At 39.5% G+C, this 25,973-nt stretch overlaps 1 protein-coding gene across 4 annotated transcripts in view; it reads right to left on the reverse strand.

Annotated features, from left to right (window-relative positions):
* The window catches only part of rreb1a (ras responsive element binding protein 1a), a 52,799-nt gene that overhangs the window by 5,400 nt on the left and 21,426 nt on the right, over positions 1-25,973 (reverse strand). The window contains exons 2-10 of one of the 4 annotated variants that reach the window (XM_079409428.1): positions 24,242-24,333; positions 15,275-15,400; positions 13,884-14,113; positions 9,808-9,897; positions 9,461-9,624; positions 4,977-5,127; positions 4,744-4,886; positions 2,678-2,867; positions 21-2,571 (exon numbers count right to left, since the gene is read on the reverse strand). In XM_079409428.1, the coding sequence (XP_079265554.1) occupies positions 21-2,571; positions 2,678-2,867; positions 4,744-4,886; positions 4,977-5,127; positions 9,461-9,624; positions 9,808-9,897; positions 13,884-14,113; positions 15,275-15,398 (3,643 nt within the window). In that variant the 5' untranslated portion in view covers positions 15,399-15,400; positions 24,242-24,333. Of the gene's footprint in view, positions 1-20; positions 2,572-2,677; positions 2,868-4,743; positions 4,887-4,976; positions 5,128-9,460; positions 9,625-9,807; positions 9,898-13,883; positions 14,114-15,274; positions 15,401-24,241; positions 24,334-25,973 lie in introns of those variants that run through there. The other 3 variants (XM_079409427.1, XM_079409430.1, XM_079409429.1) reach the window with 3 other exon arrangements.

Raw genomic sequence — 25,973 nt, forward strand, 5'->3', positions numbered from 1 at the left:
ACTTTACATACAACTCTCACCTGTGTGTGTTAACATGTGGCGCTGAAGCGAGCTGGCCCAAGGGAAAACTCTCGGACAAAAGGGGCAAGTCATCTTTTGCACAGAATTTGAGTATGCATTCTTCTTTCCTTTGGACTGTTGGGGTTGAACACTGTGCTGGGCTGGCAAGTGTTTCTCATTTTTCACCTCTTTCTCGTCACTAGCACCTGGCTGCTGCTCGCCTTTCCTTGACAACTCAATTGTGTTGGTCTGAAGATAGGCGCTGAACTTGTTGGCATCAGTGGTTGCCAACATCCTCTCAACACTAGCGAACTCCCCACTAGACTCCAAATCAATACTTGGATCTGTGGCATTCATCATAGGTTTCTCTTTCGCTGTGCTGTTGTTAGGCCTTTTCCTGGACCTCTTCCTTGAGCTCTCTAGTGAGAGCTCTTCTGTCAAAATATCTGGTGATTCTTGCTTGCCTTGTGTGTCAGAATCAGCCTGAAGACTGTTAGTGTTGTCCCGTTTAAGAAGGTCAGGCGCGCCAGAAACTGAGGAAATTATCTGAGCAATGGATGCTAATGGAGGAAGCTCCTTCACAGCAGCAGAGGAAGGTTTAGGAAGCAGGGGCTTTAAACGCAAGAGCCTTCCTGTAGCATTAGTGCTACCAGTAAGGGAGGACAATGCAACAGGGACCTGGTAGCATCCAAGAGGTTGAGACTTCTCATCAATGGACTTCTCGGCCTGAAGAGCTTGTGCAAGTATGCTAATGGATGACTGTTCTTTCTTAACCTCTCTTAGCAATGTGGCCTCAATGTCTTGTTTAAGCTTCTTCACAGGATTCTTAGGAATAGAGAGGTCAATTGGTTCCATGCTAGAGTCATAAGAGACAGGTTCAATTTTGATCCCAGGAGATCCACTCACACTTCCAGCACTGCTGCCCCCACGGCTTTTGTTAGAGAAGTCCAGAGGTTGATCCATATCTACATTGTAAAAGCTAAGGTCCTCAACTTTGATAGGCTGCACTACAGTACAAGGAGACAGCCCATTGAGAGGAGATGGATTTGGGCTATTTTGGGTTGATGCAGCTAGAAGAGTGATTATGTGGTCTTCAATATCCTGCTCTTGGACCTCTGGATGTTGTTTTAGAAGGTGATGGATACAGTTACGCTTAGCAAGGAAAGCTGCTCCACAACGCTTGCACTCAAATGGCTTTCGCTGGCAGCCATTGTGCGTGCGCAAGTGAATCTGCAGGGCTCTGAAAGTCTTTAAGTCCTCGCCGCAGAAGCGGCAGGTAGTTTCACTAGTTCCAGCCTGCTCCAGTACGTCTGCTGTGGACGTGGACGAGGTAACATACTTGATGTTTTTCTCAATTTCCTTGCGATTGCTTTTCATGTGCTTTTTGCGAAGATGTCGCTCACAATTAGCCTTGATAGTAAATGGATAATGACAGAGCCGGCAGACATAGGGACGCTCACCACTATGTGTTCTCAAATGACGGATCAGCGTTGCCTTGTCTGGAGCAACATAGTCGCAGATATTGCATTGGTGGGGTAGGATGCCCAAATGATATCGCATATGTGCCTGCAGTACACCAGAAAATGCAAAGACTTCGTCACAAAATCGGCAGGGGTATGAGCCCTTTTGAGATGTTCCCTTCTTTCCAGTAGTCTCTTCTAACTTGCCGTTCTCCTGTTTGATATGTCTTTCATCCATGTCCATTGGGGTATGGGCATCTCCCATGCAGTCAGCCTCCATTTGTATCCTCTCTGCCGAAGCGTGGTTGTTGGCAGAAGAGGATGAGGAAGATGGGGAGAGGTCCCGAACTGTCTTGAGAGGATGGCTGGCAGGGGGTGGGAGGCTAGGGCTGATACAGCCCAGAGAAGCTTGCTGGGTGTTCAATAGGGGTGGTGGAGTTGAAGCTACCATACTGGTTCTGGGAGCCACCAAGGGCTTTGGCTTGAGTGGAGGCATCTGCTTGTAGCCCGACTGCACGGCACTACAAGGCGCCTTGGATAAGGGTGGGAGAGTGATCTGGTTAGGAGCAGCGGTAGCTACTTTAATTATTTGCTGTATGTCAGCGAGTTCCATGTTGGATTCACCACAAACTGGCTTCACTACCATACCACCATCTGGTTGCACCAGAAAACCAGTCTGGAAGGGTTGAAGGGACAGCAGTTTGAGAGCCTCTTGATGGGACAGACCATGAAGAGTAGTTGGGTCTACAAGAGACAGGTTAACCCCTCCAACAAGGTCATCCTCCTGAGGTACAGAGGACTGATTCTGCTCCACGTGGATAACCCGAATGCTATCTAGCTTGGCCTGCTGGACATCCTCTTCTGAGGGGACAGGCTTAACCTGAGAGATGTGCTGCAAGCCCAGGGAGTCCATGAAGCTACTTTTCTCAGGAGTGGGAGGCTCATCTTTCATAATTAAGGGTGATGTTGTCTCTTGGGTGCCACTGGAAGTCTCATGCAAGGCTTTGTGCAAGTTCAGAGCCGAGCTGAGAGGGAATGCCTTATCGCATGTGTCACATACAAAGCGATGGAATTTGCCAGTACATCGCCGAAGGTTGGTTTCACACCAAATCTGTGGGTTAAAATAAAATTGAAACTTAAAACTCTCAGATATTACAGACAATAAAGAGCTTTTACATATTGTGATCAAGCACAGAAAATTTGACCATGGCTGTTACCTGGGCAATTTGTGGGAACTTCTGGCATGAAAAGTCAATGAAAGCCAGATCATTAAAGCCAAGAGGGATGGATGGGTTGTTCTGAATAAAGGGTCGTCCATTGGGGTCTGTGGGTAGCTGCTTATGGGTAGCTGCATTGTGACGGAGCAAACTTCGGTGTGTCCGGAACGAGATGCAGCATAAATCACATCTAGGAATAAAAATACTAATGTGAGGTGACGATTTCAAGATCACACACACGTTATGAAGGAATCAATCCACATGTTATATATGCAAATATGAGACGCATTGCTCAAAAATAAATACAGCATCCAATCTACTGTGTGTTGTGGAGACATCCGCACAGGAAAATAGAGCTGGGATTTCCTAAGTGAATTAACTAAGAGCTGGAAAGTTGATGATAACCACACCCTTGCCTACAATGGCACTCTTTCTGTGTTTGTAGGGTGCTGCATAAGACAGCTGGCTAATGTCTGTGACGCTGTGCATTGGTCTTGTCACATGCCCTGCCCCTGATCATGGTGACGACGTGTCCATAGGGATCGTAAGCTGCTTTTATCTCAGTAGACAAAGACAATGCAATGTAAGGCAGAGCATAGCAGCACATTCACCTGAGAAGCATAATGCCTTGAAGTGATAATAGGTTTAGGACCAATGCTTGAGAATGGTTTAAGTTTTGCATGAGAAAGCCATGAGAAGCAAAATTTAGCTTGACTGTTACAAAGAGTTCGAGCACTGCTACCTATAATTATACTAAGCACTAACCATTCTCTGTCCAGGATGCTGTTGTTTCTATTGGCTATTCTGCTGTGGCTTCAAACGTGGTTCATCCAATCAGATTTCAGTGTCGGAACTTCATTTTTATTATAGCATGTATGGATGGGAGTGTCCGGCTTACTGGGAAGGGCTGTTTGGGTAAGACAGATAACACGTCTGTATCTTGAAAATAATTCCTGGGTCTTTTTGTATGTGTGTAGTTGTTTTGCTGCTTTTAGAACTCTTCAGAGTGGAACCCAATTCACAGCAGTCTAGATCCTCTTAACTAGCACTCTTAGCTCTTGTGATTACACAGGATTAGTGCTAAATTTGCAGTACTTCCATACAACAATAATGCTGCTCTGAAACACAATCAGACAGGCTCTGCCAACTTCCTTCTCCCAGAGCCATGCCGTACAGCTATCCATTAACTAGAGGAGGTACCCATCGGTTGGGTGACTTTAGAGGAATATTCTGCAGTCTGACGTCTCCAGGGATACAGCCACAATCTTACACACATGCATGCACACACACACTACTAAAGAGATGTCCTGCAGAATGCATCTTCCTGAAGTCTCCTCCTGTGTCTCATTAAATCCCCCCCAGCCACACAACCTCTGTGGTCCCTCCCCCCTCCATTTTTCTCCTCTTTCCTCTTCGTGCCACTCCCTTGCCCTAAGCCTGGGGGCCACATGCGGGGGGGAAGGGAAGAACCTCTTAGGCCTCTCAGGAGTGGGAGGGGGACATGTCGACAGGATTACAGTCATGTAGGTATGATCATTCTCAGCCAATAACGTTTGAGCAAAACAAACACAGTTCCAAGGTCGATAAGATAAAAGATTTCTATCTGAACCAACCAAATGTGTTTTTAACATGCACCACAATATAAAAGGCAAATCCCACTGAAACAAAATCCCTTTGCATAGTTTGTAAGCAAGAGGAGTTGCCCCGTCTGTATTCGGATATGTTAAATTACGAGTGTTCCAGCACAAAGCATGCCACTATATCTCCCGGCAACTGCAGGGATCCAGCCTAAAGCTTCAGCTACTGGCGTCTCCCTGCAATACAACTCACACCTCGAACAAAGGGACAACATTCCTGTCTGAGCTTAATGGACAGCTATAATATACTGAACAGAAAACTGAGTGTAGGAAGGGCCAGAACTGTTCCATTATCAAACCCTAGACTTTGTTACTAAGCCTGGCGGTCCTGAATTAAACTCATGCGTCTCTTGTGTTTGTGTTACATAATCACATTGTTTTTGGAAGCAATTTTCAATTAATTTAATCTACTGATGTATGGGTTTGTACCTCAGTGTAGTGTCAGGATGGGTCTCCATGTGGGCATCAAATTCGTTTCTGCAGGTGAGGGTCTTGAAGCAGATAGGACAGGTTAAGACTTCTTCCTGTCCTTTGTTCAAACTCTGCTCATCTACAATGCTATCCTCTTTGACCTGCAGCACACAGGTCACTGTCAGCCATTTGTAGCCCAATTTTGAGAGCACCTCTTGGGGCACTGGGTAAGACAGTGGAACTACACTTACCTTTTTGCTGGTTGTCTCCTCGGTCTTCTCAATGTCTTCATCGTGGCTTAGTTTGCGTTTGGCTGTAGAGGTACGTCGTCGTTTAGGTGGAGACCGAGTCGGACTGTTGGGGATGGAGCTGGCAGAGTCCTTCTCGTGGATCTTCATGTGTCTGAAAACAGACAATAGAGTGTGCTTTAAAACTGCATTTTGTGCATTTACAAACAAGCGAGCATCACAAATGATTCTGTTCTCTGCAAAACGCCTGGGCACTACAGGGTTAATGGTTATGGAAGGAAGGAGTTTCCTGGTAAGGAGTTGCATCTTGAGGACATTTACAGATGCCTCCCACTTGTTTGATGGATGAGCAGCTCATGAATAATATTCTAGAAATTAGGGTAAAGGTACCCTGTTAATCCCATTGGGAGCCAACAGAAAGGACTGTAATGGGAAGATACTAATGGTCTGGAAACTCATGCAATTATCCCACAGCCTCTATATGTGCATATGCGAGTCTAAGATGGCTGGTAGAGATCAACGGAAAAGAGAGTGGTAATGTTGCATGGAGAGGGCCAGAAGTTGATCCTCTGTTATCCAGAGAGATCTTGAGGAAACCAGTCAAGACAAGTAGGAATTGGAGGCCTAATAAAGATGAATGTTAAACTCAAGTAAAAGTTTCAAACCTGCTGTTCCCAAAAAATATCACTCACACTATACCTATATGACCAAAAAAAAAAGTATATTAATTGTCAATCAAAGTTTACATTTTAAATGAAACAAGTCTGCTGGATGAATCCAGGAAGGGCTCTAACTGAGGTTTATATCTGTGGACCTATAAAAGTTTATCTCATAAAAGTGTACATGCATGTGCAAGTGTTAAAAAGGTCAGACATCCCATGGTCTTTCAGGTCTCAGTTTTCACTCTGCAGTCAGTGGTTTATTAATAGCAGGCAGTATGTTGGACACTTGTGTGAGGACCTGACAGGCTGTTATATCTCTCTGCTCTGGACTCTGACCTTGCCTCTGACCAATCACAGAAAACCAGCACTGCCAAGTCAGCAAACTCTGATTGGATGGAAATCATCACCACAGTAACCTCATATAGGATGATAGCTTATCCTCTGAAAAATACTAATTAGTTGATTATTGCTAGTACTTGAATATGACTGAATCTGAATCATGCAGATGTCTTTTAATTGATTTAAATTGTAATGTGGCAGTAATGTTTTTTCTAACTGCACTAGACTGAAGTTTCCTGTCCTTGAATGAAGGATGTCAGTATGGACATTTAACGAGCAGCCTGGCTAATCTGTAAAGGATCATAAAACTTGTTGATGCATAAACAGGTTCATTCCATCCAATCCAAGCATTCCGTCGTGCTCCCTAAGAGCACAGACAGAGGGCACTGTGGTGTCAGAAAGTCTCCTCTCTTCCAAGCAATGTCATAGCAAGGGCACCCCCTGCAAACCTGTGGCTGTTCAGTGGTGTAACTAACACCTAAAGAGTTAAAGTAAATAAAAGCAGCCAATCAGAACGCACACTGACTTTCCTCTGTGAAGTTGTGATCTTTCTCCATGGCAGCAGTGACTCCCTCCTCCTCACAGCCCCAATCTTACCATGTGATGCTTTGGCATAAGATGGCTGCCTCTTTGTCAACTACATGGACAGCTTCCTTGGACATGCATGAGGCCTCAAAACTGTCAGTCAGCTCAATATTTCTATCAGGTTTCATTTCTAGAATAGAGAAAATCTTGACATTTTTAGGAAAAACTATGCGTGAACTCAATTTAGCCAGATACTGAAATGTACATTATTTTTACATTAATTAAATTATGCATGTACATCATCCTGCACTGATCATGCAAATGATGTAAAGACATAAGATGACAAAACTGGGTGAAAAAAAAAAAAAAATCCCATAACTTTAGGAGAGTCAAGGAGTCAAGCCATGTCTAGAGACCAGACCAGAATATAGAAACTGTGCTCAACTTGGTCCAACACACTGTAGAAGGGCCAATAGTTGAAAACAAGACTTGTACTGTTGTTTAAAAGCATACAGATTGTTCAGCAAACAAAACATCTTTCCAGAATGTCATAAAACAGTCTTGACTTTTGAGAGTTACATGTGATTCAAGATCACCTAGGGCCCTATTATTTCTGTGATGTGGAAAATGTGGGCTGAATCACCAACGACATCAAAAAACATTTACCAGAATTACTTAGCAGAAAAATGTAAATACACGGGATAGTATTTCTGGAAAAAATAAATAAATATATATATATATATATATATATATATATTTAAATATAAAATCAATTCATTAAAGATGCTTTTGATTATTACAATTTAATGAATCAAAATTAAAATGGAATCCAGAAAAATTATGGAAAACACAGTATTTGGTAAAAATAAATAAATAAAACTGAATTTGGGAAAAAAAAGTAAAACATTTCATAGGGCCATAAAAATTAAACTTTTGTTAAACTTTTAATAAATTGCTATTAAATTGTGTAAGTTTCATGATTTCAATTAATTAGACATTTTTGATTAATAAAAATGTAATTTAATCATTAAAACAAAGTCTAGAAAAATTTAAATGGACAAAACAACAACAACAACAACTGAATTTGAGAAAAAAATTAAATCGATTTCATAGGACCCTAAAGAACACCCTAGTAACCACTATTAGTAAAACTATACTCATACAGAAACTTTGGAAAAGATGAGATGCTATCAGGACAGTAACAGCTGATGTAGTAAAACCAGATTCCCTTCACATCCGTCTCAGCCGCACATTCCATGCAAATCAAACTTAGTGTAGTATTTCCAATTCCACCCTAATTCCACTTTACTTCTGCTTGCTACCAGATAACTGCAATTTAAATAGCGCTTATGCAAGGGGCCCTTAAGAGCAGTCCACACACACTGATGCCCCATAATATGCACTTCACCATCAACCTTTGCAAACTTGGGAGGAAGTTCATGTTTACCCCCTCCATCAGCAAGACCTGCGGGCAGAAGATACCATGACCAAAATGGGGGAGGTGCTTTAAAGTCACTCTTCGCTTCCTGCAAAGCGCTCTCTCCTTAAACAAAAGCAAAGGCTACAGAGCTGACGAACCCCAGCAGTTGCACATGTATGAACACCAACATACACAAACAAACCAATGCCTTTTCATTTATCTTTGTGGTGCACTCATCCTCTGGGCAACTCTTCAGCGCAGGCGAAGGCAGGGTGAGGCCTGAGGGATGTAATCAACCAACAAGCTTTCACTTCTCTAAAAAAGCCCAACACACATCTCCGAACAGTTCAACTTCTCAAATGATGCTTGTACAAACGGATGTGGACATCAGATGTAATGGAACATTCTGCACTGTCTGTGCTACAGATATAAAATAAACCTCTAATGTACTCTCAGAATCTGGGGTGAACTTTTTTTGACAACCAACCATTTAAAACACCTTAGCTGCCACATAAAACACCTTAGCAACCCTAGAACACCATAGCAACCTCTTTAATTATCTTAGCAATTCCAGAAAACCATTACAACCACTTAGACTCTTGCACCTGCATAGCAATGCATTAGCAACCACTCAAAACACCTTAGCAACTGCACAGAAATGGACTAGAAACCACGTAAACACCGTAGCAACTCCATAGCAACATCCTGGCAACCACCCAGAACACCCACGGTGGCACCACTCACATTTATTAATGAATTTAATATCTAGTGACCACTCGGATCTGCTTAAATTTTGATCAGCATGAAAGCCACAATGAAATGACTGCATATGACTCATTTTGCATGCTCACAAACAAATATTTATTAAATCCACCAAGATACAAAGTCAGCGATAAGCTTAGGATTACTGCTCATTCAGTAGTGAAACAGAAGTTCTGACGATACATCAGGGCGGACGGACGTGCGGCTCCTGCACATCTCCCTTCCCTTAAACAGCAGTGAGTAACAGTACGTGTGTGTGATTTATCACAGCATTTCAGACAAGTTGAGTTTGAATACTCAATGGTTCACAAAGGTGTGCATGTATGAAATCATACACTCAATCCTTAGTCAAAATAACAATTTGATAATTACACTTTATTAGCTGAAAGAGAGCATTAAATCAGAACTGACTTTATAAAGCAATGCACAATTCATAAATATGGATTAAATAAAAAAAAGCTTTAAAAATTTTATTGTAAAAAAAAGTTATTACCTTTAATCAAAAAGCAATAACTTGCTGCACCTCTGAAAAGAACTGTGCAACATAACCAAGACCTCGTGGGTGTAAATAAAGTCTAAAGTCAAAAACGTTCATACTGTCAAAATCTAATTTTAGTCCCACTGAATCGTCCATTTTCCTTAATTCATCACATTATGGAAGTTAAATGTTTGCATGCTGTCTTGAGAATCAGTTCTGTTGTGCAAATCAAAATCTTCAACCTAAGTGACACATTTTTTCTCCAGATTGCAAATCATTTTGTTTGAAAACCCTGACTGACCTGTGCATGTTACCATTGGTGGTGAAAGTCTGATGGCACACAGAGCAGTTGTAGGGTCTCTCTCCGCTGTGCACTAGCATGTGACGATCCAGAGAGCTAGCTGAGCTCAGAGACTTCCCGCAGATACTGCAAGAGTGGTCCGGAGTCCCACTATCACTATTGTGCTGCAGAGAAGACATTTGGGTCAGCTCAATAAGTTCATTAACATTACAGACCAAGCTCTGAAATATATCGTCTCGTCTAAGTGGCTTCTGAAAATGCTTGGACAGATGGTACTTGACTTTCTGCCATCTTTGCTAACTTGTACACAGACTTTAAGAAGTCAACAGGTATGGAGGGTAGGTTACCTGGCGGATGTGCATGGTGAGCTGGTGTTGGGTCTGAAAGCTCTTATCGCACAGTGGACAGATGATACACCCGCTGTCATCTTTGGCTTCCTGAAACAAATATGAGATGAAATGTAGTTAGAAATTTCTACAGCATACACAGAGCACTGTATTATAATATGTGGCAAAAGCTTGTGTTCAAAAAGGTTTTGGCGAGGATAAAACTTTGACATCTTGTTGGCACAAAAGCTGTTTTTGCACACCAGAGTGCACTTAAAAACATTTTAAAAGCGCGTATATATATATATATATATATATATATATATATATATATATATATATATATATATATATATATATATGATAAGAGTTTGTTTTGTCAATTTTTGCCTTATTTTATTGAACTTTATTATTTTGTTAACTACCATTAAAAATTTTGGGGATATTTCATGTTTTAAAAAAATCTCTGCTGCTCATCGTGGCTGCATTTATTTGATCAAAAATCCAATTAAAAAACCCAATAATATTGTGAAATATTACAATTTAAAATAGCTGTTTTTTATTGTAATAGATTTTAAATTGTAATTTATTCCTGTGATGCGCCGCTGAATTTTCAGCATCATTACTCCAGTCTTCAGTGTCACATGATCTTCAGAAATCATTCTAATATACTGATTTACTGCTCAACAAACATTTATGATTATTATCAATGTTGAAAACAGTTGTGCTGCTTAATTTTTTTGTGGAAACAGTGATACTTTTTTCAGGATTCTTTGATGAATTCAAGTTCAAAAGAACAGCATTTATTTGAAATAGAACTCCTTTGTAACATTATAAAATGTCTTTACTGTCACTTTTGATCAATTTAATGATTCCTTGCTGAATAAAAGTATACAAAAAAACTCATACTGACTGCAAACGTTTGAACAGTAGTGTAGATAAGCCTCAAAGCTCATGAAATAAAAGCCACAAAACATTAGAAAAAAATAAATAAAAATAAAATATTACATTCAAGAATAAACCATTTTTGTATTAATTTTTATGGTTATCACTCTGAGTCACACTTTGAAGGAAGCGTGGGTAAAAACCCATATGCAGGAGGCAGGGAATGAGGCCTTGTCTTCCAACCTTGAATTTCTTGTCAGAACATGTTGTATGTGTGAGATACTGAGCTAAATTCACTCTGTTAAGTAAACACTTGCTCAACCCCAGGAACTACACCAGTCTCTCCTGCACGACCACAGAGCACAAAAACTCTACTGTTACACACATACCACTGCAAGACAGTTCACTTTTTTTCTGCATGAATGCAGGTTTTTTTAATACAGGCCACAATCGTGAATCTGAAGATTGTCTGTTTAGTGTTTTTAAATCAATTAAATTCCCTCCTCCTGCAGTTATGTTTTGTTTTGAAGTTTGAGTATTTCAAGAAGAGCATCTTAACAGAGCGAGAACTGTTTCCTCTTTCTCCTTGAGTGGAAATCTGTGTAAACCGACACCACACACACACTGTCTTCCTCTCGCTGCTGGTGACAGTACGTCAGATCATTAAAGGGATAGTTCGCCCAAAAATGAAAATTCTGTCATAATTTACTCAGCCTTGAGTTGTTCCAAACCTGCATGTGTTTCTTTCTTCAGTTTCTGGTCCCCACAACTTTCATTTTTGCGCGAACTGTCTCTTTAACTGTAAGCAGCACTGTTCAGTGAGACCAGTTCCTGTTGTAACGGATCTGATGCAGTCACATGACAGAATGCCTTGTATGCTTACTCATATGATGTCATAAAATAAATGCGTAGCTATCTCATAATATAAAGGGGAAAAAAAGAGAAGGCGCATGAGTCATCACAAATCCAGCACTAAATAGACGCCCATGTGATCTACTAACACACAAGCGGTTAAACTAGACTAGAGTCTTCAAAAACATCTCTAGGAAGAGAAGAGCACTTCCTTTTCCTCTGGTGGCATGCTGGCGTAGGGCTTGTTTTCCTTCTGTGACTCTCTTGGCTTCAGTTCAGGACCAGCAAGCGCCAACTGCTCAAGCTGACCGTATTTACCATTCTGCATGTTATGAGGGGAAGTGTCACTCACAGACAACGTTTGCTTTTTGACCTTAATTGGCAATGACAGTTTCGTTATACAAGGAAGTCCCATTCATTTCATCGCCATCGTCATACTGACCTGTTTAAAAAAAAAGTCTATAGGTCATAAAATTGGTTTAATACACTTACTACACACTACCATTCAACTGTTTGGGGTCTGTAAGAAAATAATACTTTTATTTATTAAGAATATATTAGATTGGTCAAAAATGGTGGTAAAGATTTCTATTTCAAATAAGTACTGTTCATTGCTATTCTTCCTAAAAATCACAAAATGTGAAGCAGCACAAGTGTTTTCAACACTGATAATCAAATGTTTCTTGAGCAGCAAATCAGCATATTAGAATGATTTCTGAAGGATCATGTGACACTCGAGTAATGATGCTGAAAATCCAGCTTTGATCATAGTAATAAATTACATTTTAAAATATATTATGAAAGAAAAGTGTTAAAATATTTCACAATATTACTGTTTTTATTGCATAGATTTCATCAAACAAATGCAGCCTTGAACACAAGAACACATCTTTTCAAAAGTACTAACTTTTTATTTTTATGCTTTTTGAAAGTCAATTTCCTTGAATGATTCAAAAAGTGGATGTAAATGCTGTAAGGCATTTTTCTGTTTTTTTTTCACCGTTACAATTCATGGTGCACCTGAGCAAACACCTGTTAGCAATTTTTCTTTTTTACTGGTTTTGTCTGAACCTGTTTGTGTTCAGCAGTACCTGTCTGCAGTGTTCTGTACTTTGGCGCGTCTCTTTATTCCCAGTTAATCCAGTAAATTACACAATGCACTGTAAGCTTCTTTACTTTTCCTCAAAAGGAGCGAAAGAGGCCTGAGAACTAGACTATACAGCCTCTCCAGTTGAAACTGCTTACTGGCTAAAACATCCCACACTCAAATTTCTATTCTGCTCTTTAGATATAACTCATGTCCTTCGATGCAAGTCTATGAGATTTTATACCTAATATCCTACAGGCAAAATTAAAACAGGTTTTTTTAAACGTGGGAGGAACATATTTAAGTGGGGTGGATGGTTTGGATCCAAAACTTCAGAGACTTCAGAGACTAAACTTCCCCTCAGAGTTCCACAGGAGTGTTAAGGGGTTAAAAGCGACACCTGTTGCCCCACACCGTAGTGTTAAGGGATGACTTGCATGCTCTAATGGGAGCCATGTGATGCAGCCGGGTGAACAAAAGGTGGATTGAGATGCCAGAAGACCATTTGTCACTTTCCGTTTTAAAAGCAGGATGCTGCATCCATAAAGTCCTTCCCACCTGCACTACTTTCTAACAACAAAAACACATGAATAAAAGCAGCAGCTATTCATTATTTAGAGCTGCATCCCAGTTAACTTTAACCTTACATGTTAGTGTACAAGATTAGAATTGGTGTTACATTAAAACAGTATGCAAAATCTGCCTACTATACATGACAGATTTTAAATGCATTAAATCATTTAAAAAATAAATTTTAAGGTCATTAATATAGCTAGAAGTTACACAACTTGATTGTGTGCAATGCAATTTTATGAAGTGGTAACAAGCCACAACACAATGTTGGACTGTCTGGTTACGTGCTTAAAAATATAAACTTCCTCATCAGCAGCAAACTTTTGTATAATAAAAGTATGTGAATTGGAACGCATCCAGGGACACTGCCATGGCTCGTCTGATTGGTTTATTTGTGGACTGAGTCAGTATGAGTGTGTGTTGAGATTATGAATCAGTGTGAGACATTTCATTCTCAGAATTTGGATCATAAATATATTTTGTGTTTTATAACCACATAGTTCTTGTTTCCAACTGCAAAATGACATCAACACTGTCTCTGCTGCACAAAATACGGAAACATCTTCTGCGTTTTACTTTTACTTTACATATATAAATTTGAATAGCAGGTTTATGCATGTAAATCCATGTATATATTCACTAATATCACATTTATCAAGTATGCATGTGATTTTCACTCTTATTCTGCGTAACCTCTTACCTGGTTCTTTCTTCCACTGCGGGTGGTGCTGGGGCTTTTGACGGACACCTTACTGGGCGTGGTGTGGGTGGAGTCTACGCTGCCGTTAAGCTGAGCTGCTTTCATCACAGTGCTCATCATGGAGTTAATGGAAGACAGGTCCACCCCATCGGCTACCTCCATCTCTCCGTCTAATCTATTCTGTCCGTTCTCCCATTCATTTGCTTCCTCCTCTACACTGGTAGAACTCTCTGTGGATGTTTTGATTTCTTTGTATTATTTTAATGAATGATAGAATGAGAGGTAGAAATATTGATGGATAGAATGATACATGGGTAGAAAGACGAATGGATCTATAGATCAATAGATAGAATGATAGACACAACAAATGATAAATAGATGGGTAGAGCAAAATATAGAAGTAACGATGGACAGAGATTGATAGTGACAGATGGATGGGGATGGATGGATGGATGGATATATGGATGGATATATGGATAGATATGGATGGATGGATGGATGGATATATGGATAGATATGGATGGATGGATATATGGATATATGGATGGATATATGGATGGATGGATATATGGATAGATATGAATAGATATGGATGGATGGATGGATATATGGACGGATATGGATGAATGGATGGATATATGGATAGATATGGATGGATGGATGGATGGATATATGGACAGATATGGATATATGGATGGATGGATGGATGGATATATGGACAGATATGGATATATGGATGGATGGATGGATGGATATATGGATAGATATGGATATATGGATGATGGATGGATGGATGGATATGGATGGATGGATGGATATATGGATAGATATGGATGGATGGATGGATATATGGATAGATATGGATGGATGGATGGATGGATGGATGGATGGATGGATGGATGGATATATGGACAGATATGGATATATGGATGGATGGATGGATATATGGATAGATATGGATGGATGGATATGGATGAATGGATGGATAGAGTAAAAGAGTGATAATGAATGACAGATGAATAGAAAGAATGATGGATCGATAGATCAGTAGATAGAACAATAAACAAAACAATGATGGACAGAATGATGAATAGAACAATAGATGATAGAAAGATAGATTGACTGATCGACCAATAGATAGAACTATCGATAGGATGATAGATGGATAGAAGAAACGACAGATATAAAGATAGAGCAATGGAACAGACAATGGATGGATGGAAAGAGTGAAAGAAAGACCAACAAACTAAGTGATATATAAAATGACCTATAGGACAACTGATGGATAATAGATGGATAGCATGAATAAAAGATAGAAAGATGATGGATGGAGCTATAGATGGATAGAACTAACAATGGATCAATAGATAGATAGACAGACAGATTTCTACCTGTGTGTGTTGTTTGTGTTTCTGTGGGGGCGGGGCTCTGGCGCTCATCGCTTTGCTCCGCCTCCTCCCTAGTAAGGGTGCAATTTGCAGATTCTGTTCTCGTCTCCTCTGTCGAATTTTCCATAACTATGGAGAAAAAAGAAAAGAAAAAAAGGTTAGGCAAATAAACCAAGGATGATTTGAGTGCACTGGAAGAACAGCTTGTATCTTCTGGTAACTTGACATTCAGAAAACAGCCAGTTAGAGAACAGCTTCCTTCCTTCTAAAGCATCTGGGGGCTAAAACGAGCGAGTACACTATACAGAGTACTTGGTACAGTCAGTGGAACATAACGTGTGTTCTCTAGATGAGGCACAGTACACACATTCTCTCTGTGCTTTATGGCTCCAGCACCTGTCTGGAGAGCACAAGTGAGGAAGCGTGTCCACAAGCGCATGTCCAACGCAAGTGTGTAAGAGTCATCATTAAACAAAGTGTGATGCCATAGCCAACTATGAAGTTTCATTCTATATTCTCTTTCTAGCAAAGGTTAAGAAAAAAAACAGATCTGATTGGCTGAAACAACTGGCAACATCATAAGCCATGATTGGTTTCATCCAATTTCTGGACAACTACAGATGACCACACAGGAAAATCTCTGCTTTGGTGGGCGCCGGCATGGCAGATGGCTGTAGATACTAATCTGGATGAGCAGGGGGGTCTAAGCGCTACTTTTAAGAGGGGAAGGTCATAAGGGTTTCATTCCTGAGGGGATGATGGGAGATGCTCGAGGTGCAGCAACCTAAAAAGCAACACTCTAAGTGTTGGTTGTGATTTAATAAGTGTGCTAATGACTAAAAGAGATTGATAATGTGTTAAAAGGAGGGAGGGAGAATTGGAACAGTTGTCAAGAGGAAGGACGGGAGAGATTTGGGAGGGGAAAAAGATGGAGAAAAGAACGATATTCTCTCTTTGCTAATTGCCGTTTCCCATCCGCAGCCACACAGGAAGCTTCTCTGCAGTCTGGGCCACTTCCTCTTTTGGAGAGAGGATAAGGGAATGTGTGTCTGGGTGTGTGACGAGGCTGTTGGACAACAGGATCTGCAGCTGGCTGGACCATAACAACATGGTAGATATGATCAGGGGGGCCAACAAGAGACTTCACATACGCCTTGTAGCCAAATGGAGGTAAACCAAATTCCTCCTGAAACAGCCTGCTAGCCAAGTACTGAATGCACTCGATTAGACACGTACAACTACAGCTGAATGTGGACAGTCCTTGCTCCACAAAATAACTAAAGAGGGGGTTGACAAGCACATTCAATTCACTTTAGTGACAACAAAAAATACCAAATTAAGAAATTATATCATAGAGAGGACCTCTGCAGACCCTGTGGCCTGTACAGTAGGAGAAAAACGGTAAATGAATAACAGTAGTATGTCTGAATGCATAGTTTTCTTAAAAACAATAGATGAATGGATACCCTAGTGAAAATATATATACTAAAATGTATTTGAAATACATTTATTTTGTGCTTAGTATATTACAAATGCATTTACATCTTTTTTTTTTTTTTTTTACTAGGGTAGGATGGCCAACTGCTTCTGAAGTGACATCTGATGGACACTTTACAATCCCATGAGGCCACAGGAGAGGATTTAAGAATGGCAGTGAAGTGACAACTAATACTGGTAGGTCACATGACACTAGGCCTATTTACACTTGGCCACTTCAAGCATTTTCTGTGAAAAGACCAGGTTTAAATGAGTACAAAGCGTAAAATAGGCCCAATGACAACATGGCGGAAGTAGTAAATCCAGATTTCATTCATACTACACACATTCATGCTATACAGAACAAACATTTTCACAAGTTTGTTCCAATGTAATACTTACTCATGTGATTCCAGACAAACCATGTGTCTCAAAGTCATTGGTTCTCTTAATTAAATATCATATAATTTAGCATTTTTGACAAAGCAATTGAGTTCAGGTTGTAAAATATCAAATGGTCACTAAAAACAACACACACTTGTTTCGCTATCCTTGTGGGGACTTCCATCGGCGTAATGCTTTTTGTACTGTACAGACCGTATATTCTATTGCCCTACACCAACCCTACGCCTAAACTTAGCCCTCACAGGAGACTTTTTGCATTTTTTGATTTTCAAAAAACTTCATTCTGTGTGATTTATAAGCTTGTTTACCCATGGGGACCTCAATTTAGATCCCCACAGTGACACAAGTCCCCATGAGTCTGTGTGTATTCAGGTTTAAGTCCCCACCGGTATATAAAAACAGGTACACATACACACACAAACACGTTTGTTTCTGTGAATTGTGGGGCTTTTTCATAGACTTCTATTACTTTTATACTGAACAAAATATATTTTTTATCCCTAACTCTAAACTTACCCCTTAAAGAAAACCTGTTTGCATTGTTACACTTTCAGATAAACATCATTTACTATTTTTCATTTCATTTCATTTACCACAATGTTAAAAATGTCAGGTTTTACTATCTTTGGAGGGACATTTGGTTCCCACAATGTAGCATAAACAAGTACACACACAAACACTTTTTGATGTTTATGATGTGTAAAAAAAAAAGAAAAAAAAAGAAAAAGCTTACCATTTTTTTCCCCTACTCAATAGTTACACCACACGAGTTTTAAAACTAGAATTTCATCAGTTTCCCCATGTTTTTTGTTAGTTTAAATGCAAAACTTTTACAAAGATAAAAGGCATCATCTTACGGAAGCCATAAATAAACATCTCATCAAAGCTCTCATTAGTCAAGATAAGGCCGCTCCTCTGATAGGATGTTTGCATGATGGGCGGGGCGTTTTTGCAGGAAAATGAACAGTTGATGAATGTGGTGGGAAACAAACTAGTACAATGAAGAGAAAACCAGAAAGATGCTGAAAATAAGACGTGGACGTTGAGAAAAGGGAGGGGAGGGAAAACCTGTATTCGGGTGTGGAAAGTCCAGTAAGAGTTCTGTTGATGATTAGAGGTAGAAAGACAAGGGATTACACAACAGCAGGGCAGGTTTCGAGTTGTGCAAGGATTTGGGGTGGGGGTTTGGGGCGAGAGAGAGCTGTACTTGTCATAAGATTCTCGCTCTCTTGCCGGGAGAGATAGTGGGGGTGGAGGGAGTTGGGGGGCTGCTGTTACTACATCTGTTCCCACCCATCACTCTCACTTTCCTGCACACACACACACACACGACAGAAAGAGCTTCTTGCACATCCTTTTTAAAACGAGTCAAACAAAAGACAAACGGTGTGAAGCAGAGGTGATTTTGTGAGACTATGAAGAGAATATGTTATGGTCATGTTGGCGTGTGCGTTCGTGTATGACCGTATGTGAGCTTTTTGAGCATTTGTGTGTCAGTCAGAAGCACACAAGAGTGGAAAAGTCCTCACACGGTGCCAAACCGAGCAAACAAGAATGCCTCTGCTGCTCCCTCTCTCTCTCCATCTTGTTTCGTCTTCCATCTGTCTCACTGCTTTATCCTACATAAACATCTTCAAATATCCTCTAAAATAATTGAAATTGTGAATGCTTACCTTTGAAAAGTTACAGAAAACAAACAAAAATGGTAGAAAATATTTTTTAAATGCTAATAAAATTAGTAGTATTAACACTAAACTGACTGTATTTCTTTGCAACCAAAAAATGTTTCACAACAGGGTGTCAGTTGGAAAAAGCCACTAGCTTTACCCACTGGAAAATCTTAAACGAGGCATATAAAATATGGTCACACTTTATTCTCGCTATTAACAAACCATTAACTATGACTTTTGCCTCAATAAACTCCTAATTTGCTGATTATTATAATTTAGTAAGGTAGTTGTTAAGTTTAGGTATTGGGTATGATTATGGATGTAGAATATGGTCATGTAGAATATGTACTTTATAAGTAATAATAAACACCCAAAAAGTTAATAATAGGCATGCTAATAAGCATCTAGTTAATAGGTTCTTATACTAAAGTATTACCTAAAATATTGACTAAACTAGGCATTCAAATGATTATAGCTATTCGTGCAAGTGTGCATTTATGCAGGCCTTGCATTGCATTGATGCTAGCTAATATATTAATTTTTGACACTATTAAATTCAAATCAAATCAGTCTAAACCAGACTTTTTCAAACAACAGCTGTAAAATAAGCTAAAACAAATAAAAATCAAGGTATCTCTTATTTTGATTCACCCCAAATTTCTGTCATTTTACTATTTAATTTTAATATTACTTATAATTAATTTAGTTATTTATTTTAATCTATGAACACTACTAAATTCTTTAAATAAATAAATAAAGAGCAGAGAGCCACTGGTTTAACATTTAGGCCAACACATTCGTGATGCTACACAAATGACCAATCAGTGCAAGAAAAAGTTGGTTTCAGCACGACATTTTGAATTAACTATCAATGGTTTGTCCTTCCATCTACTTTACCATGAGACACAAATATGATACTGCCAAGTCCAAATAACACCTGACTATTTATTAGAGAAGGATTCCTAATCTAAATTTACCTTAAAACTTGGGCCTGAAGCCAAAGCATCCACTCTAGCCACAAAGCTGCCAACGTACAATTTAGTCAAAAACCTTGGCAACCTTGTAAGATACCGACAGTTCTAGCTTACATTTGGTAGGAGCTCATATTAAAGTAATTGGCCTGGCTTCCGGGATGCACATGACCGAGTCGGGTGGGTTGGGCCTGCGAGGATGGCTGTCAGACAATAGCTCCGAGCCAAACTGCCAAAAGTGACACATGCACTTCAAAAGCAAACAGATACGGAGCGACCCTAGTGCCGATTCTCAGTTACCTGGTGGGAAGAGGTCTTGAATGGCTTTTATAAAGGGAAAGGAGAGGATAAAAATATAAAATGTTCTTCCTGAGTGAGAGATGGTTTGAAAAAGGGACTAGTTTGCTTTGTGGTTAAACTGAGAATAGGTCTGCAACGAGGCAAGGGGGTTGTGACCGCAGTAAATCCAGTGGCCATATGTTGGCTGTTTATTACAGCCTCTAGTGTCTTCCTTGACATCACAGCGCTCAAAAGGAAACAGGAGAAACCCAGAGTCTCACGTGTGAAATAAGTATCAGCTAACACGTATAAATGAGGCGGTAGAGGAAGCTACAACGCCTGTACGCTTACTTCCCAAAGTTCTTGTTGTAAAAGAAGAGTTTCATAGTAGCCGTTCTCATCTCTTCTCCCTACCAATCATATGTTTGAGTGACTGAGTGACTGGGACCATTCCTCCACCCTTCCACGCTCACAAATGACAAAGTCAGTGCATTCAGTCAGTTTATGGACTCGTGTGCAGTTTGCCAGCTTGAACTTTTCACGTTACGTCTCTCTAACTCTCTGAGGGCAAAGATCAGGGTATGAGTAGAGCACTGTGTTTACAAAGACCAAGAGAAAGGGGATTGGTCTGGGGCCAAACTAGGACAGAGTGGAAGGAATATTAACTAGTACTCCCTCACTTACTCACGTAAATCACACAATGGAAAGTCATTCGCCCTAGAGTTGACTGTTGGGTATTACATCAGTGATGGCTCAGAGGGGAATAAGCTTCTGAACTTTACGTAATGGCCTGCTGAACCTGCATTGTGCTCGAGGGCAAAACACAACAGGACGTTATAAACCGCATTTAAAGTCAAATGAAACATCGTGAGGCACAACATTCTCCTCGGTAGCATGTATCACCTATGAAAATCCCCGCAATCAACCAAATCCTGTAACCTGATCCACAAGAACGGTGAGTTTCCAAAACAATTAAAAGCACAAATTAAGCGACAAAATGTGAGATGTGTCCTGTTAAAGTTGGTATGAATGGACCTTGCGATTGGATTGTAGACAGTGTTGTTTGGTAGCTGCTGTTTGTAGGGCTGAAATATTGATCCAACACTGCCAGTCAAACAGGTTTATAACAGATGCACTTTTAGGCAAATTAATAAATGGATGGAGAGCAGCGAAAGGCAACAATGTAGAATGAAGGGATCTATACACTTGTTTTAAGCCACGGTCACCCTAGACTTTTAGCATGCAAAATTTCCTCGGATGCTGCAACAGTCGACATGGTCTGCAGCGTCTTTTCAAAACTTAAATTCAATGCATAAATAATAATACATGTAAAAACTTACAATCTAATCCACTTTCCTGCAGCGCTGCCGTTTTAAATATATGTTCTTTTAATTCAGTTACGAGGTCATGCTGTGACGTATCAATCTGCTGTTGTTCACCAAGTTTGACCTTTGGAACACAGCAAAATCCAAAACTTTTCGCATGGCCTTGTGTTTCCGGTCTGAAGCATTCGCATGCGTATGAATGGAAGGAAAAGTGCAGTGTGACCCTTTATGTTTGTCACCAGGTTTCCAATTAAGATTAACAAGACTTATATTTTCTTCCCTTTTGGTTCGATATGAGTCCCTATTAGAATATTTAGCGTTGCTTTGTTTTTAAAGTAGCAGAAAAATGTGTTTTGCAAAGCCTTTTCCATAATTTACTGATGAAAGTCAATAAATGACAGAAAATACACAATTAATGAGACCTCTGGTCCTGTGTGCTTCATTGCAGTATGTTGTGACGAATCTCCATCTGTTTGGAGGACATGTTCTGGTTTAGAGAGGATGGGTTTCTGGCATTTTTCAGACAAGTGAAGGTGTTACAGAGGGTAAACTGAACTATTGTACAACGTATTTAAACCATCATGATTCTACAATTAGTTCCATGTGACCTAAACAGCCTAATCTAGGAGTGTGAGAAAAACAGACCTCTTATTAAATACTTCCTCTATAAAATCAGTTCAATGCACCAAGAGCAGAACAGAAACGGATATGCTAAGCAAAAAATATAAAATCGGGTGGCTGAGCACTAACACATGCATCAGCAGCGTCTATGAAGTCAACGGACTTTTTTCAATCTAAAACTAGCTTTTTATGGTCTTACTAAGAATAATTCTCCAACACTGTAAATCTCAGTTGTTTAGTGTAATGTTTACCACAATCTGAAGTCTTTTCGTGCGGCTGTTGTTTATAGTGAAATCCCGGTATCTCCTTCATCTGTGCAGCAACTCAAACAGGTTTTTGGTGGATGACAGACTGCCTCACCTCACTAAGAGGCCTCAGGCCCACACAACCATGCGTCATCACCACCAGCTCAACGTCCCAAACACCAGAGTAAAACAACGTATTGTACCACGATGGTAGAGTCTCACAGAGCAGAAAAGGCGACATCTTTTGGTTGATTTGAGTGCGTTACTGACATTATCTTGGCGACATCTAATGCATTTTGTTATCATTGTTACATGCCCTGCCGGTGTGTGATAAATGGTTGGGTCCTGTTCCGTGACTTAACAGATGTGCCACAAGTCTGAGCATGGGAGTCTGCAGGCACTCGAAAGAGCGGCTTGAGCAACAGGCCATGACTCATAGGAGCACACAGAGTCAGTTATCTGAAAACTAAACATGCTCCTATGAATAGATGTCAGTTTGAGCACATCCAAAGTAACAATCTAACAGCCCTAAGAATTTCATTCCATATTGGTGCAACAAAGAGAATAATAAAATTGTGGGAGCAGATGAATGGCAGTCAAAGGCTGCTTAATTCTGTAATTCTGCTGTATTTTGTGTAAAAGAATGTCTGTCTTTTAGGAGCATCATACTTTCACCTAGATAACACAGCTGTTTTACAGAAGAGAATGACCTTTGACCCTGCTACCTGAGAACACTTCAGAACGAGAAATGGAAAAGTAGCTAACTCTCATTTAGACTCAACTAAGAGATGAATGACAAATACACTGAACAGAACAGAACATTAGTTAATGCAACAGTTAAAGTGAAATAATGAACAATATTTTTACAGAATGTATCAATCTTGGTAAATGTGACGTTAATATAAGTTTAACATTTTTCAAATTATACGTGGTATAAAATAAACCAAATGTGGACAAACATTATTATAATTTACCAATGTATATAATAAATTAACCTACATTAATAAATGCTAAAAAAATTAGTACCTGTGCATTAACTAATGTTATCAAATTTTAAGTTCATTTTGTTGATGCTTTACAAAAAGGAATCTTTTGTTAACTTTAGTTAAATGTATAACAAACTAAACTAGCCTTGTGTGTGTCACCACAATGGTAGTTTCTATCTTTATCTTTGACGGTTTTTCATCATCAACGCCTGTACTGATGACACAATTTAAGTCAACTTACATTTAGTTTTAAGTCTAGCCTTAGTCTGGTATTTTGTCTTTACATCAATTCGCATTCTTTTTGGTCAAAGCAACAAACACAAATACATTTTTCAGATTCCTTCCTGCATCTTGATGCAAAGTCATTCCATAACCGCCCTACCTGAACTGAAAACGTCTCGTGTTTTCCGCACAAGAGTCTTAAAACAAGACAACGCAACACTGACAGATCCCAGCTTCATGCAGCGGACGTTAGCATGTATATGAACTGCATGCGACGTCTGAAGAGCTGAAAGCAGATTAAAAGTTCAAGCTTAAAGGTTCCTGTGCAAAATAATAAACTGTGACTTGACAAATAGTAGATTCGAACATCTGTTTTGTTTACCTAAGTCGTTATCAAAAAGATCCAAAGCCCATTAAGCTGCATACATGGCTAGCTTTACTGTTTTTCCAGTAATAGGCCGCATGCACACTGCAAAGGAGTGGAAGAGCTGAATTTGATGAATGACAGAGCAGAGGAATGCGAGCCAAGGATGTGTGGCATACTATGAAGTATGAGTTTGGCTGTGACTGTAAAACAGCGAAGATGAACAGACATGTGGATGAAAAGATGAAATAAAGAAGGAGAGATAAAACTCAAAGTTTCAGGTGAAACTTGTGGGCGGGACTTGATAAGCAGGCCAGTCATCCATGCTGCATGTGCAAACAGTGAGGATGCTCACGCGGACAGGCAGCCTCAGCTCGGCTCGGACCGGACGGTGAGGTATATTTACCCGTCCTCAGACGAGGTTGTGCTATTCTGCTGCTGTTCGGAGGTTGAAGAGGGACCGCAGTGCACCTCGTGTGTCAGCAACCACTGCTCACACTGCAGGGAGACCACAAACAGGGAGTTTAATATGCATGCCTATGAACACACACACACACACACACTTTCTTTCAGGATGAGACTTTTGACCTTGAAATCTGTTATAAAGTAATAAAAGCATTGCACAACCTGCTGTGTTGAATCATAGCCCTATGAAACGAGCCATTCTTACAGACAATCTCAATCTCAGTGGCTGGAGTTTGACCTGCAGTCATGGTACATCAAAAAGGCTGCTTTGAATCAAGACACTTTAGTAGTTCAAGTTCTAGAAATCGCCCTTGATATGTTTGTTTAGAAAATACTTCAGCCCGGTTAAAACAATATACAGCACAAATTAGTCAGTTGCTGTAAATGTTTGAGTATTACTTCTATTTTGGCTATATGGCCAGTGTGGTACTATCATTCTTACAATGATTCAATCAAAAAGACTCACAAACTCTGAACCTACCGGTTTGTATTATTCTAACAAATCCTTCACTGAATCACTCAGAGAAGTTACTGAATCAACATCTGACTCACTTTCTGACTTTCAGAGATACATATTTTATAGGTTTGTGAAATAAAATTTCTTATAGGTTTATGTTAAATATTTTCACATTTTCAAAATCATTTTTCCATAAAAAGTGTATGTATGTATATATGTATGTATGATATAACACTACCATTTGAAGGTTTGGGGGTCCATTTTGAAAAGAAATCAATACTTTACCTTTCATGGATTCAATTGAATGAATCCATGCTAAATAAAAGACATTTATAATGTTACAAAATAATTTTATTTCAAATAAATACTTTTCTTTCTATTTCCAATGTTCTACCCACCAAAGAATTCGGAGACAGACAGATAGATAGTTAGATGACATTATTATATTATTAATAAAACTAATAAAAAATGTTTGACCCCTGCTTTTGAATGGTAGTGTATATATTGTTGTCTAGAATTCTTAAGAATATTGCAAAAATACACTTTTGCTTATACAGCCCATTTCTATTTACTTGTATGTGATAATACCATCAGCTATTACTAAGAGTAGACCAGAGTAGACTTTTTTTAAACTAGCAGCTGCTAAAAATATAAAAAGGAAAATAAAATAAAATAAACCCAACTAAGAGCAGACTAGACTACATTTACATTTATGTATTTAGCAGACGCTTTTATCCAAAGCGACTTACATTGCATTCAAGTTACAGTTCTTACATTTTATCAGCTCTTTTTAACTTGCAGCTGCTAAAAATATAAATAGAAAACTTGCTAAATTACTTATTTGTTAGAAGACTAGTATTTTATAATAGTATAGTTATAATATTTCTGACATTACGTAATGTTTAAACAAATTCTGCTGGTTTTTACCAAAAACAAGCACAGGAAAACTCTGCATGTCTAGGCCTGCTCCCAATAAACACAATAAGGAGTTATTTAGCATCATTTGTTGCATCACTAATCAGTGATTGGCCCGTTTAACGTCTGTTAGCCGTCCGCAGACAGGATAGATGGAGGGATACAGAGATGCACAGACGAAGAGGAGAGACTTACGTAGCTTTATCCTCTTTGTGCAGGAGCTTTTCAAAAGAGAGGAGACATGCAGAAGGGGTGATGGAGCGTGAGTCTTTAAATTAGAGAGAGGGAGAGGGGGACGTAA

This window comes from Barbus barbus, assembly GCF_936440315.1.
Source record: "Barbus barbus genome assembly, chromosome: 46".
Lineage (NCBI taxonomy): Eukaryota > Metazoa > Chordata > Actinopteri > Cypriniformes > Cyprinidae > Barbus > Barbus barbus.